A 14667-nucleotide genomic window follows, 5' to 3' on the forward strand; every position below is an offset into this window, starting at 1 on the left:
CCCCTGGCGCTGGAGCGGCCCGCAGGGAGGATTCGCTGCCCATCAGCGCATCCATCGCCGCCGTCACCGCATCGAGCCTGCCTGGACAAGCCGGGTTTGCGTTCTGCTGTTCGGTTCACGAACGGGTTACAGGGCAGAGTTGTGCTCGGATCAGCCGGCGCTCATTCAGCGGTCCCGCCTTTATGGCTCTGGTTCTGCAGGGGGCTGGAGGCTCGGCACAGAGCAGGAAATTGTATTGGGTGAGAGACCCGACACAATCAATCAATGGACCGAGCTACGAGGGATAAGAGCGCCATCTCCTCCGAGAGTCCGTACGGACGGGGGGAGCTTCGCCACCTCGGTGTTGGATCAGCGCATCCTTCCCAGTGCTGCCGCCGCTACTGAGGGCTCGTTTGTTCAGCGATTAACAAACCCAGCCTTGGGCAAAGCGAAGGTGCGGGAGGTTCGGGACAAAGCGAAGGTGCAGGAGGTTCGGGACAAAGCGAAGGTGCAGGAGGTTCGGGACAAAGCGAAGGTGCAGGAGGTTCGGCCCGGTCCGGTCCGGTCCGGCCCCGGGGCAGTGCCGGGTCAGGGCTCTGGGGAGTCCGTCCTGAGAGCGGATTCCTGCACGGTCAGAAAGCTGCAGAGCCCCACAGGAATTACCTGTGCTGGATCCCTGCTTTGAAGCGACAGCTGACGGAGGAAATGACAGCTGCTGTCACAAACACCCAGCGCAGGTGGAGCGCGCAGAGCAGAGCGCTGTGAGCGATCCTCGAATCACGGCTGGGGACAGAGCGTCCGTCCCTGCCTTGCCCAAGATATCCACATTTTATCGGAATCCAATCAGGGAATTCTGGTCCATTTGACATGTTAACCCTGTGTTCTGCAGTTTGCTGCCTCCCCATCTTTCAATTCATTTGTAAAGAAATACAAATACAAATACAAATACAAATACAAATACAAATACAAATACAAATACAAATACAAATACTTTCCCCCCTGGTTTAATCCATCCTGCCCTGCTCCTGAAAACCCCTCCACATAACCCAGCCGTGTTATTAACCATGAAAAACGTGCAGCAGGGAGTGTGCCACTGCCATCTCTCGTTGCCCCCAATTAGTCCTGGTCTAACCCTTTTAGCCTCGAGAGAAACCAGATTATAACTTGTCTGTCAGGGCTGAGGTGGATTTTACGCAACCAATGTCGTAATTATCGAAATGATTGCTCTATCAGTCAGCAGCTTGTTACAAGACCTTCACATCTTTTTGCTGATTCTGGGCTTTCTGAAGCAAAGAGGAATGGTTTCCTGGGTGTAAGGGCAACTCCTGCAGGACTCAGGATGTGTCAGAGCAGCCCAAGGTGCATCCACTATCAGGAGAATGAACAGTCAATAGGAACTCATTAATAGCTGTCTACATTTTTATCTCCTCTTGTTTTATTCTGCTACTTGGAGTGGTGGCCAGAAAAAAATGATCAAGACTTGGTTATTTCCTTGCTTCTTGACCCTTTCCTGAAGGAAATCTTCACTGGGCAACCACGGAGCAGAGCAAAATGAAGGTAACAGGAATTTTCAGTGTGAGGATTTTCAGTGTGATGAGTGTGTGAGGATCACACACTCATCAGTGATGAGCAGACCTCAAGCTCTGGATTTAGGCTCCACCTTGTGGGGTGCAGTCGAACTCATTCACCAACAACACAAACAAACTCTCTGAGTTTACAGCCCTGGCAGGAGGAGTCACTGAGGCAGCTGCTGAGGGCAGAGCCCGTTTTACCGCAGTTCTCTTCGGGTTTCATTGAGTCCATGGGCTGGAACTCACATTCGAGACCACCTAAGATCAGTTTGTGGGAGATGAATGCACTGATAAATCAGCTACCAGCTCATTTTGTGGCTTGCTAAGTATGGACAAATCTTAAATCTTAAATCTCCCCTCCTCACTGCTCGTGTTCTTATCTAGATGCCTTGTGCAGGCTGCCCAGGCTGGGCAAAGTCCCAGAATAAAGCAGGGATTTATCCAAAGCATCTCCTCCATGGATCCACCTTGGGCAGCACCAGAGCCCAGCCAGGGCTGCACCCAAGATGACCCAAAATGGCCCCAAAATGCACGAGCGCTCCCGGGCTCTGTCCCTGGGATCAGTTCTGCTCCATTTGCACCTTGCAGTTCATTGTCCCATTCCAGCTTTAGCCCAGGCAGTCCCACCCTGCTTGTTTTTCTCTCTGCAGCCCACGGGGTTTGTGCTCCTGGGCTGAGATTTGGGTCATTTGTCCTTGGTGCCCAGCTGGAGCAGGAATTGTTTTGCCCACCTACTTTGTGAAGGGAGCTCACCAACACTTAACATGGAGCTCAGAACTGCCCGCTAAACCAGCACAGAATCTGAATATAAAATATCAGAATATGCCAGCTAAAGCTTAAGGCATCAATCCCATTTTTCTCCCAGCTGGCTGCGGATGCTCAGGGGGATTCTCTGGGAGCCAGGACGTGGCTGTGATCAGGGGATCCACGGATCAGGGTGCAGGTGCTGGCAGCGTGGCTGCTCAAAGCAGCTGGCAGCCTGTAACCTTTGTGCCTGCGCCAGCGGGGCCGTGGTTACTCATCCCAGTCCCACCCACAGGCTTGGCACGGAGCTCTGCGCCTCCCGAAGCCCCGTGGCTCCCTTATCGCCCCGATAAACGCAGCGTGTGTGCGTGTGCACAGCCCCGGCTGCTCCGCAGCTCGCAGCTGCCTCTTCTCCCTCCCTGCCTGTGCCCCAGCTCAGCAGGGAGACGGGCAGCGACGCAAAGTGGCCCAGGGAAGAAGGGGAATATCCCTGGGATTGAGAATTCCCGGGATAAATGGGCCTGCAGAACGGCAAGCCCTCGAGGAAGGGGGCCAACATCCCGATGCTGGGGCTGGACTCGGCGGGGAAATCCACGCTGCTCTACAAGCTCAGGTATAAGGATGCTTTTATAACGCTGCCAACGATTGGCTTCAACGTGGATATGATTGAAGTAGGGAAGGATTTCACGCTGACCTTTTGGGATGTTGGAGGGCAGAAGAAAATGAGGGAGCTCTGGGGCAATTTCCTGGAGGACGCGGGCGGGCTGGTGTACGTGGTGGACAGCGCTGACAAGCGGCGCCTGGAGGAGTCCAGGAGGGAATTTGAGCTCCTTTTAAAGAACGAATCCATAAAAACCATCCCGGTGGTGGTGCTGGCCAACAAGCAGGACCTGCCTGGAGCCCTGAACGCCGAGGAGATCACGAGGAAGCTGAAGATGAAGAAGCACTGCAGCGACAGGAGCTGGTACGTGCAGCCGTGCTGCGCCCTCACGGGACAGGGGCTGCCGGAGGCGCTCCAGAGGGTGGCCGCGTTCGCCAGGCACTACAAGAAGTCCAAGGAGACTTTCATGGCCCTGAAGGAACTCAACTCCTCTTAAGGATTTCTGCCATCCGCTTCTGGTGACTCTTAACGCACTGTATTGGACAGGTTAAATCTGGAAGTACTGGACGCTGAAGAACTTTTTATATATAAATATTTATAAGGGACCTTGACAATAATGAAATTCTACTGTTGTACCTGCAGATACTTGATGTACCTGATGGGATATCTCATACCTGAGATAGGACCTCGTAGCATTTTATTATTATTTTTTTATTTACTTGGGGTTATTCAAATTGAATGATGACAAAAAGGGCAGTGGAGCACACGGAAATAAAATGGGTGAGCAGTGTTTAAGTGGCTTAAATCAAATGAAGATTCGATTCAATTTTTTTGAAGATGTCAAACCAGCCAAGTCATTTGGTCAGCAGCTGAATCCCCTTGGGTCTGTGGTGATTTCCCAGCCCTGGCCTCTGGAAAATCCAGCAGGGGTTCCCTTGTGCTCCCATTTTTTGTTTCAGGATTACACCAAGGAAGTAGGTGGGAAGTAGGAAGTTTACATTTCATTCTTACTAACAAACAGACAGGAATGTCAAGTTACAAAAGGGTGAAGCAGCAATAAAATCACCCAGACATACCCTGTTGTCTCACGCACGGGTCATTCAAAGACAAAAAAACATCAGGTGGGTTTGCTGAAATAGTAAACAAGGGGAGGTTTCCCAATAGTAGCTGTTATTAATACTGAGACTAATTAATTACCAGGGGCTAAAGCCTCAGTCATGCTGAGACTTGTTAAAAGCAGAGAAAATATCTGGATTTCTCATTGCCTGCTCTGGTGATTTGGGCTCAATAGAAAATATCATCCTCTGTCCCCAAAAAGATCTTTAAAAGGCATTAATGTTGGTTTTCCAAGGCAAAAAACTTCAATGTTTAAAAATGCGGTATTTCATATAGATACATTTATAAATGTTTGCATGTGTAGAGGGTGAATTCTCTTAATCTGCTCACGTGTCTGTTATAAAGCAGAATTTACTTCTGCGGCCTCAGCACTTCCTCAGGGAGAAACACTCCTGAGAGATTTAATGAGGGTGCACCAGGTCTCAAATTAGCCAGGAAGCAAGTGGTGAAGGGAGAAATGAAGTTGTAAAATAGACCAGCTCACACAGCTAAAAATGAGAATAAGCTCTCAGGCACACAGGCCCTTCTGCAGGTTATCAAATTACACTAAATGACACTCACATCAACTTGAAGAAATGTTTTACATTATGCTTCAAAGGGAAGGAATAAACTCAATTCCATTCCCTTCACAGAATATCAAGTATTTTAAAATTGCATTTTTGAAGAGCTTGGTTTCCCAGAGAAGTGAAGGCAGGCCTGTTCCATCTGCCCAAGGAGACCCCAACCTTTGGGAATCACTTTAAAGATTTAAAATAAATCTCAGTCAGGCTGGCTTGGAGGTGCAGCTTCTCGGAGGAATGAGACGCCTGAAAGTTTCATTTAAAACCTCAGCGAGGCAGAGAAAAGTGACCACCCTTTAAAGGCAGGGCTGTGAGGCACAAAAGCTGATTCTCAGGGAGATAAACGTTCCATTGACACGGGGCATCAATCCAGAGGCAGCTTTGTGGGGCCCAGCAAAAATTTAAATTAAATGAAGATTCGGGCACACGGGGCACCCTCAGCGTGGGACAGAGATGGGGGCACTGCCCCAAACCCGGAGCAAAACCCTCCCTGGCACTGCAGAGTGCTGTGTGCTCCCAGGGGAAGCCTGGGAATTGTTGGATATCTGATCCCACCGCGTGTTCCGTGGTGAAATCAATACCCAGGGACTTCCAGAGGTTCCAAAGCTTCCAGCTCCATCCCTCTTGCAGAGCTGGGACTGCCTGGCTGGACACCACGAGCAGAATTGTCTTGGTGTTTCAGGAATTCTGATGGTGCTGAAATCCAACTCTCAGCACGGGGATGATTTATTCCAGGATAAATTTGGCTTATTTTATTATTTAGAATTTTTACAGATTACTCACTACAAAACGTTTAGGATTTTTGAAGGGTTTGGGACGCTTTGAGATGGTGAGAAATCAGAATCTGAAGAGCCCTGAGGCAGTGGAGCTGAAGTCTGGGAGCTGAAAACTTTTCATGGGATGAAAATCCTTGAAGAGTTGGGGGTCAGATGTTTGCTGGGGTCAGCTGTTTATTTTGCTTCAAATATGGGAATTTTTTTCATCAGCTCACCCTGCTGTTTTGCATTTTTAATTGCTGCCTTCTGGCGTTCTGTAGCTGAAGGGCTCAAATCCTTCAGTGTCTGCTCCTATTCCTTAAAGAGTTTGCTGTGCCTGATCCTTCGTGCTGACAGAAAAGTCAATGTGACAGAATGGGTGGGACACAAAAGGAGAAGGATCTGAAGGCCAGGGCCTGCAGGACCCTGTGCCCTCTCAGGGATGGCAGCATTTAAAGCTGGCAGCCCCAGGGGATGGGACCTGTCCTGTTGGCCGTTCCTTGATAAGATCCCTGTGGTTTGAAATCACATTGAGGTTTCTGAGTTGAGGAATAACTCATGGAGCTCACTGAACATGGGTCCAGTGGGGTGAAATGGGGACCAAATGCCATTTTTAGGCGTATAATTTAGAATCCAGGAGAAGTGTAGTGTCTAAGGACTACAGGACAAGGTTTCTCCAGATAACTGGTGTTACTCAAAAAGTCTCTGTCCATCTTATTTTGGACAAGTAACTGAACCAAAGGAGAGAATTCCCTGTGTCAAACAAGTTCTGGGTGCTGCAAAGGAGGCAGCACCACTCTGAAGAGCTGGGTGCACACTGAACAGGTTTTTTCCCCAGGTGAATGGGCCCTGCTGTGTCGGATCTCAGGATCTCAGTCCTGAGGTGCTGAGCCACCGAGACCACCTTGGGGGGCTCGGGAGTCCTGGAATGTTCCAGAAGTGTCTGGTGGCTGGACTTTGACCCTACACGGGAGACGACAAGGATGAGGGCTTCACCGGGGTGAATGGTGAAGGGATTGGTTAATTAGAGGGTGAGAAACAGGGTTTAGGATTTATGTACAGGGGGGTTTAGAGAAGTAAGATGGAGGAATTGGGGCGTGTCCTGTCCTCCTTCTTCTTCTTCTTCTCTCTCCATCATCTTTGGCCATGGTGGCATTTTTGGATTGGTTATTACTGAGAGTGCACCGAGTAATAAGAATAAATGGTATTGGGGAAAAATGATAAATATTGTACACGTAACAATGGGTATAAAGATAGGTGGCTGTCCGGAGGGCAGACAGTGTGCTCATGGCTGGCTGCTGAGCAGAGCTCTGTCGGGCTGAAAGAAAATCTTTTAGATAAACAATTAATAAACATAAAAACCGAAAGAAGAACTGAAGCCTCTTCTCGTCCTTCGATACGCGGGCTGCCCCAAGGCCACCCCGGGCCTTTCCAGGCCCCTCAAACAGCCGAGATAACCCGACACTGCTGAGTTCTGCAATCAGCCTTCCTGCACTTTAATGAGCTCAGCTATCCTGTTTGGAGTCTGGACATCCATCTCTCAGACCCCACAGCCTGCATTAGCCGACGGGCTGTAATTTGGGATGTAAATTCGGCAGGGTGGGGGCCCTCAGCACACACCACACCGCAGGGACCATTTGCAAATGGAAAATTCATGGGCAGCAACGCGCCCAGGCACATTCTGAAGGCTGGGGATTTTTAGCAGCCTGAGCATTCCCGGTGCTTCAGTTTCTCCACTATTCCATCCCACAGCTGTGCTCGGTGTTCCTGTGCTGCTCCTGCTCATCCCTGGCGTGTTGGTGGCACCTGGGCTGGCACCCTCAGCCCTGGCACCTGCGTGTCCCCTCCCTGTGCCCAGCAGAGCTTTCTCCCTGTCCCAAGGGCAGCGCAGCTCCACGGTCTCCTTATCAGATTTCCCCTGGGTTTTTGGGTTTGTCCTCTGCTTGGAGTCACCTACAGACATTTACAGACATTTACAGACATTTACAGACATTTACAGACATTTACAGATGTTTACAGACATTTACAGCCCCATTTCATTGTTTTCTGCCAGCTCCTTCCTCAAAGCTCTCCTTTCCCACGATGTATGCAAACCTGCGGACAATGCTTTATGAGCCGTGGCTTTTGATGAATATTTTTTTATTATTTCCTTGTTCTCCCCATGCTTATTCATCCGCTCCCTTTTAGTCCTACAAGTTGCTTTCATTGGTGCAAAGATCAACTTTTTGTTGGGTTTTTACTTTTGTTTTAACCTTTTGCTGACTTGTTTTTACTTTGTCTTACGCTTTTTATTTGCCTGGCCAATGAGAAGTTTCTAGGCCTTGCGTTACCCCGATTCTGGGAAAATACCTGCAAAAATAAGTAATTTTGTGAGTTTAATAACCCAACTAGCTGTGAAAGCTGAGCCATGCCTATTGTTTGGTTTCAGCAATTATAGTTGGGAGCAGCAGCAAGGATTTTATCGATCCAGACAAAGGCCAATCTCCCCTGAAATTCTGCTCGGCAGTTAAAGGCTAACTGTGCCTTGATCGATAATTTTCAGTTGCTTTATCTAAAGCACACACGTTTATCACTGAAGAATGTGAGTGTCTCAACCTTCCCTCAAGAATTCACAGAAGTTTTATTTCTTACAGGGCCTGTGTGAAAATCCCTGGCATCATTTGGGTGTAACACAAAACATGAAGGCATTCCGCAAACAGCTTCATTAACAGCGATAAATTCATTTATTAATTGGCTCCTCATGGGGTGGCTCAGGGCTGGATGCCTTTCCCAGCACAAGGGAATCTTTTTGGATTGAATTCATGTGGGTTTTCTTTGTTGAGGATTAATAATAAAGGGAATCTTTTTGGATTGAATTCATGTGGATTTTCCTTTGTTGAGGATTGACAATAAAAAGGGAAAAATTTTGGATTGAATTCACATGAATTTTCTTTGCTGAGTATTAACAATAAGGGAATAATTTTGGATTGAATTCACGTGGATTTTCCTTTGTTGAGGATTAATAATAAAGGTTTAATTTACCTAGAATGTCTATAGGTGATAGAATGATAGATAGAATGTCTATATATAATATATATATATATTATATATCACACAATTCTTGTGTGATATATATAATATATATATTATATATATATTTCTTATATATATATTATGTAAGAAATTTATAAATTTTTTATATTATAAATTTATATTATATTATAATTTATAATATTATATATATAATATTATAAATTATAATATGAAATATATATTTCTATTACATATATATATAATTCTTGTGCCCATCAGCATTTATACAGCTTGAATTCTGTGAAAAGGTGAAAAAAAAAAAAGAAAGAATTACAGAAGAAGAATTTAAGGAGTTAATCTGGAGGGGTGGTGGAGGAAGATAAATGACAGCAATATCATGAAAAAGGGAAGCGAAATGAAAAGTGAGAAAATTCTCAGGCCAAAGTACTGAGTGTTGTAGATGCACAAAGAAATAGAAAGCAAAAAAAAACTCCTTGCCAGGCGTTAACTTTGCACTCTGGTGCAAAGCTGAGGCTGCTGCTCGTTTAAAATCAACATTTCATGAGTGCAATCCCTCCTGGTGCTCTCCCGAACGGTCAAAGCTGAGGGCAGCAGTTCCACAGATAAAACAATATCAGGCCATAAAGATAACGCAACTTTGGAGCAAACACTCCGCAAAGAACCGTCTGTGGAAATTATTATAGTTTTACATAACTCTTCCATTTAACCTACACAGGAAAATTTAAAATTTCTCAGCTGTCACCTACATTGAGCATTTTCTTTTTGACACTTAAGGTTTTCCACTGAGTCATTTGGATCGTTGATTATTTAAAATCCCCATTTATTGCCCACGCTAACAGGTGAATTCACAGGCTTGGGTTCCTCGTCAGCTGCTCAAAAGCTCCTGTCAAGCACGAAGGAAAACCCGAGGAAAACACCTGAAAATTGAGAAATATTATTCAAAAATGCTTGTATCAAATGTGTTTCCTCGCTGAGACATCTTGTGGTGCGTGAGGCTTCCTGCAGCTCGTCAAAACGAAACTGTCGGGTTGCAAATTCAAACGGAGAGCGGGGGAGCCCCAGAACTCCCTGAGAGAGGCTTAAACCACACAGCTAAAAATCGCTTTTTTTAAACAAAAACCGCCTCATTGCAGCACTGGTGGGTTTTTTCTCAGAGACTTTTTTCAATTTGTTAAATAAATTTAAATATATAATTATATATATTTATATATAAATATATATATAATATAATTATATAATTATGTACACGCCTATATATAAAAATACAAATAAATATATAAATATAGACATGTGAATATATTAAACCTAATAGATAGATATAGATATATAGATATAGATATAGTTATAAATATGAATATAGATATAAATATAAATACAAATATAAATAGAAATATGAATATGAATATAGAGATAGATATAGATAAATATACATATACATAAACATATAAATATACATAAACATAAACATAAGCATATAAATATAAATATAAATATAAATATAAATATAAATATAAATATAAATATAAATAAATATAAATATAAATATAAATGTGTTGCTGCTCTCTAGGTAAAGCCCACATTTGTTTTCATCATGCATTCAGATGAAGTTTCACTTTGTGGCACTGAAAATTCCTAACAATGAGTGATGCCCAAACAAGCAGATTCCCAAATGGGAATTCCCATTTTTTTTCCATGCTGGTTGTGATTTGGAAGAGCCCTGGTTACCAGTTCACAACTGGAGTGAAATTTGAATATAAAGAGGAATAATGAGCACTCAAAGGAAGGGTTGATCTCAGAGATCTGACTGAGGCACAGATTCCTGAAGCTGCTGAAATGCTGTGTAATTCAGGAAAATGATGTGCCCATTCTTCCCCCTCAAAAGAAAAGCTGAACAGAAATATTACCATTTATCAGCCCTCAGAAAATCAAGGAAATCTCAGTCCTGAGCCTGGGGAGAATGGGCCTCGTTAGTGCTGCTGCTCGGAGCTCTCATTTTCTCCATTACAGCCGAACAAAGAGAGATGCAAACTTGGAGTATTTTCATTTCTCCGCTCAATACCAAGCCCTGAGCCTTTCAAAATTCTTTATTCAGCCATGTATTCGAGTTTCTTTCCAAATGAGCCTGAGACACAACACTCACAATAGCAATCTGCAGCTGGACATTTACATTTTGGTTGCATCTTGGGTTTGGTGCTGTTTTATGAGCTGAGCTCTGCTCCCTGGAAGTGTTAACAGCCAGAAATAAGAGTTTAAACCTGAAATTATCCCCAAATGTCTCTGTTTTCATGATCCTATCAGTGTTTCTGTGTGCAACGTGAACCACATCACCTAACACCTCCCACCATTTAATTATCTGAGCATTTCTGTAGATTGATTTTTCAAATATAGGCCCAATGATCAGACTTTCTTCTGGAAACCTGAGGAATTAAGGATGGAAAAGCAAATTCCCTTCCTGCAGTCAAGTGGAACAGGATCCAGAATATTTGAGCTCCCAGACCTGCCAGCAAATCAGAAATTTTCCTTTCCTTTAAGAAATATTATTGAACTCACCCCAAACCAGAGACAGAAGCATTTTTTGGTCCCTGTCCCACCATCAGCAGCGCTACAAGGATTTTTTTTAACATGGAAAAACCACATCCCTGGATCTTCCAGGGCACCCTGACTTGGCTCATTTCATAGCAATTCCTTCACTTTTTATCTGAAATGAATTTTTTCCTTTTCCTCTAATAGGAAATTGTGCTGGAAAGGCAAAGCAGCTGGACACCAGCAGGGAAGTGCAGCTCCACACTCTGCTGATTGAGGATTGATTCCTCTTCTTCTTGGGCCGCTTGCAGCTGATGGATTTTTGGGATCTACTCCAGCTCTGGTACCAAGGGACATTTTTGCCAATGGTCACGCCATGACCTACAAATTAGTCTGCAAAAGCTGTGATTTAGCACATGGAAAATGGAACATTTGTGGGCTGAATTGTAGCAACCACGCCATAGCAGGCCCTTGGCTGCCCTAAGGTCTGAGAGGGGCCAGAGCAGCTCCAGGATTTCAGGGAAGGGTTAGAAAGGGAAAGGCATTGAATCCTGTCAAGCTGATTTTCCTTTCCAAGCCTGTGCAGTCCATCACTTCAAGAAGCTGATTTTTAAAAGTGAGTTTTTAAGCACCACCCTGGCTGAAGAGTATTTTTCTCGAAGCGGAAATACTTCTTTTTTTCTAAGTAGAAAAAAAAAAAAGCAGAATACAGCGTAACCAGTGGTTCCAAATGAACAATCCGAGGAAACCACACACGGGAGCTCTACAGCTTTGCAATAAAAATGTTCCTCCACCAGGGAGTGTAGCAGGTAGGGCCTGGCGTTCAGAAGATCTCGTGATGTTACGGGAAGACAGGGCCCCTGCCCCCTTAGATAAGAAAATTAACATAGGAATGCAGCCCCCTGAACCGGATTCCGGTAATTTTCCACTTGCCCAGGTAACTTTTCCATCCCTACTAACCATAGATGGTAAAGACAGACCCCCACCTGACATAGAAGCCCCCTAGACTATAAAACCCCACGAGGAGAGAGAATAAAGGCCTTTGATCCTCCACCATATTGGTGTCCGCGTGTTTCTTAGGCCGGAGTGACCCTGGGGAAGGGGGTCACCGTGCTGTCTCCCGAAACCAGGCCGCCTGCCTTGTATCAGAAGGCAACATCTGGTGCCGATACCCGGGAAGCCGATCAGCGCCCGGGGAACTGGGATTCGCCTGGACGGGAAGCAGGAACCACCTGACGTAGAAGCCCCCTAGGCTATAAAACCCCACGGGAAGAGAGAATAAAGGCCTTTGATCCTCCACCACATTGGTGTCCGCGTGTTTCTTAGGCCCCAGCGACCCTGGGGAAGGGGGTCGCCGTGCTGCTTCCTGAAACCAGGCCGCCTGCCTTGTATCAGAAGGCAACATCTGGTGCCGAGACCCGGGAAGCCGATCAGCGCCCGGGGAACGGGATTTGCCTGGACGGGAAGCAGGAACCACCTGACGTAGAAGCCCCCTAGGCTATAAAACCCCATGAGAAGAGAGAATAAAGGCCTTTGATCCTCCACCATATTGGTGTCCGTGTGTTTCTTAGGCCTGAGCGACCCTGGGGAAGGGGGTCGCCGTGCTGTTTCCCAAAACCAGGCCGCCCGCCTTGTATCAGAAGGCAACACCTGGTGCCGAAACCCGGGAAGCCGATCAGCGCCCGGGGAACGGGAATTCGCCTGGACGGGAAGCAGCGGCTGCAGCGGCGGGTCCGACTACAGCGAGGGGGACGCCCCGGACCAGCAAGGAACATGGAATCCATTGCAAAGGTCGTATCAGATATGCATGCGCATTTTGGGATAGAATGTAAAATTAAGGATTTATCTCTCGCATTGCTGAGACTGGTTAAGCTTGGGGCTATAGAAAGCCCCACGGATATCCTGCATCCGGGGGTGTGGGACGATTGCACAAAGGTCCTAGCCGAAGACACTATGTGTTCCGGCTCAGGGAAAGCCCTAAAATCCTGGGGCAAACCCTGAGTGAGTGTGAGCCCAGCCTGGAGACAGCAGAGCTGCCCAAGTGTCCGTGGGCCAAATCTTTGGTTGCTCCTCTCATCCAAAGCACTTTGGCCAGCTCCCATCAGAAATCCCCTTCAAACCTGTCAGAGCACAGCAGCTGAAAGGTTATTATAAAATATCCTCGCAGCAGTGGGCTGCTTCTTTGCTAATACCAGCTATTCCATTTGGATAAAGCCCGGGATTAATGGGTGTTTTTCTGTGCGCAACACAAATCTTTGCAGCTTTACATAACATTTTTTTTCCTTAAAGGAACTAGATAGGGCCATGGAAAGCCATTTGCAGGAGCTCCTTTCAGCCAAGTGTACATCTAGGAAATAAATTCCATCCATTTTATATATATTTATAGTAATACATTAGTAAAAGCATTCAGATAAATTCACATTATTACTCCAAAGAAGTGTTTAAGATAAGCTGAGAATTGAACATTTTCTAACTGCACAATGAGGTGCAAAATTCACAAGTTGTGAATTGTAAACAAAATGTAAACTCTTTGTAAAACAAATCTATCTGTTGCTCGAAGGATAGGAAGGTGAGCAGAGCCTAATTCCCGCCTTTACATTTGCATTATTGTTTTCCAAGCTAAAAAAATAGGCAAAAAATAACAAAGAAACAGAACTTTGTTCTGTAGCATCACATGAAGTCTGAACAGCACTATATCATGAGAATTTGTGTTTTATGCATAATTTATTATGTTGTAGGCACCCACAGTAAAAAAACTGTAAAAAAACCCCCAAATTTAGTAAAAAAAATCATTCAGAATCAAAATATCCAATTATTTCTTTGTTTTTTTTTTTCAAGACACCCCAGGGACACAGGATTGAGGATTCAGAGGGGAACTGGTCTATCCTTCAAAATTGCTTTTCTGAGGGTTTCTGCACTGTGGTAAAATCAAACCTGAGGTAAAATCAAAGAGAAATAATGTAATTGTTCCTCTGAGAGCCAAGCAGCTTAATTAGATTACAGCTACATAAAATGCACTTGATTCATCTCTGATTATGTCTACAATGAAATCACAATATAAATTATTCTTTGGATGATACCAGATCAAAAGGCCACCAAAGGATTGTCTTCCTTCATAACTCAGCAAGAGCAAAGCATGTTTTGGATATTGTTATATGGAGTTACACAGAAAGGAAACGGGGTGTTAGTAAATAAATTTTATGTATTTTACATATTTTTACAAAAAAAATTAGTAAATACAAATATAAGTAAATATTTTTATATTCACATATTTTACTAATAAATATTAGTAAATGCTCATATAAATTTTATATATTTTAAATATTTTGCTAATATTAGTAAATACTAATATAAGTAAATAAGTTTTATATATGTTACATATTTTTACTAATAAATATTAGTAAATACAAATATAAGTAAATATATTTATATTCACATATTTTACTAATAAATATTAGTAAATGCTCATATAAATTTTATATATTTTAAATATTTTACTAAAAATATTAGTAAATACAAATATAAGTAAATATTTTCATATTTACATATTTTACTAATAAATATTAGTAAATGCTCATATAAATTTTATATATTTTACATATTTTTACTAAAAATATTAGTAAATACAAATATAAGTAAATAATTTTCATATTTACATATTTTACTAATAAATATTAGTAAATGCTCATATAATTTTTATATATTTTACATATTTTGGCTAAAAATATTAGTAAATACAAATATAAGTAAATAATTTTTATATTTACATATTTTACTAATAAATA

At 43.9% G+C, this 14667-nt stretch overlaps 1 protein-coding gene across 1 annotated transcript; it reads left to right on the forward strand.

Annotated features, from left to right (window-relative positions):
- Window positions 1-1961: 1961 nt before the first annotated feature.
- On the forward strand, window positions 1962-6951 carry ARL14 (ARF like GTPase 14). The gene has a single exon (XM_074547509.1). It carries the CDS (start codon window positions 2810-2812, stop codon window positions 3389-3391), a length of 582 nt encoding a protein of 193 aa, XP_074403610.1. The 5' UTR covers window positions 1962-2809; the 3' UTR covers window positions 3392-6951.
- The last annotated feature ends 7716 nt before the right edge of the window (window positions 6952-14667 follow it).

The sequence above is a fragment of the Zonotrichia albicollis genome, chromosome 9 (assembly GCF_047830755.1).
Source record: "Zonotrichia albicollis isolate bZonAlb1 chromosome 9, bZonAlb1.hap1, whole genome shotgun sequence".
NCBI classification, from domain to species: Eukaryota; Metazoa; Chordata; class Aves; order Passeriformes; family Passerellidae; genus Zonotrichia; species Zonotrichia albicollis.

Excerpts from the sequence above, each read along its gene's own strand:
- ARL14 (XM_074547509.1), top strand. The coding sequence starts at position 2,810 with ATGGGCCTGCAGAACGGCAAGCCCTCGAGGAAGGGGGCCAACATCCCG.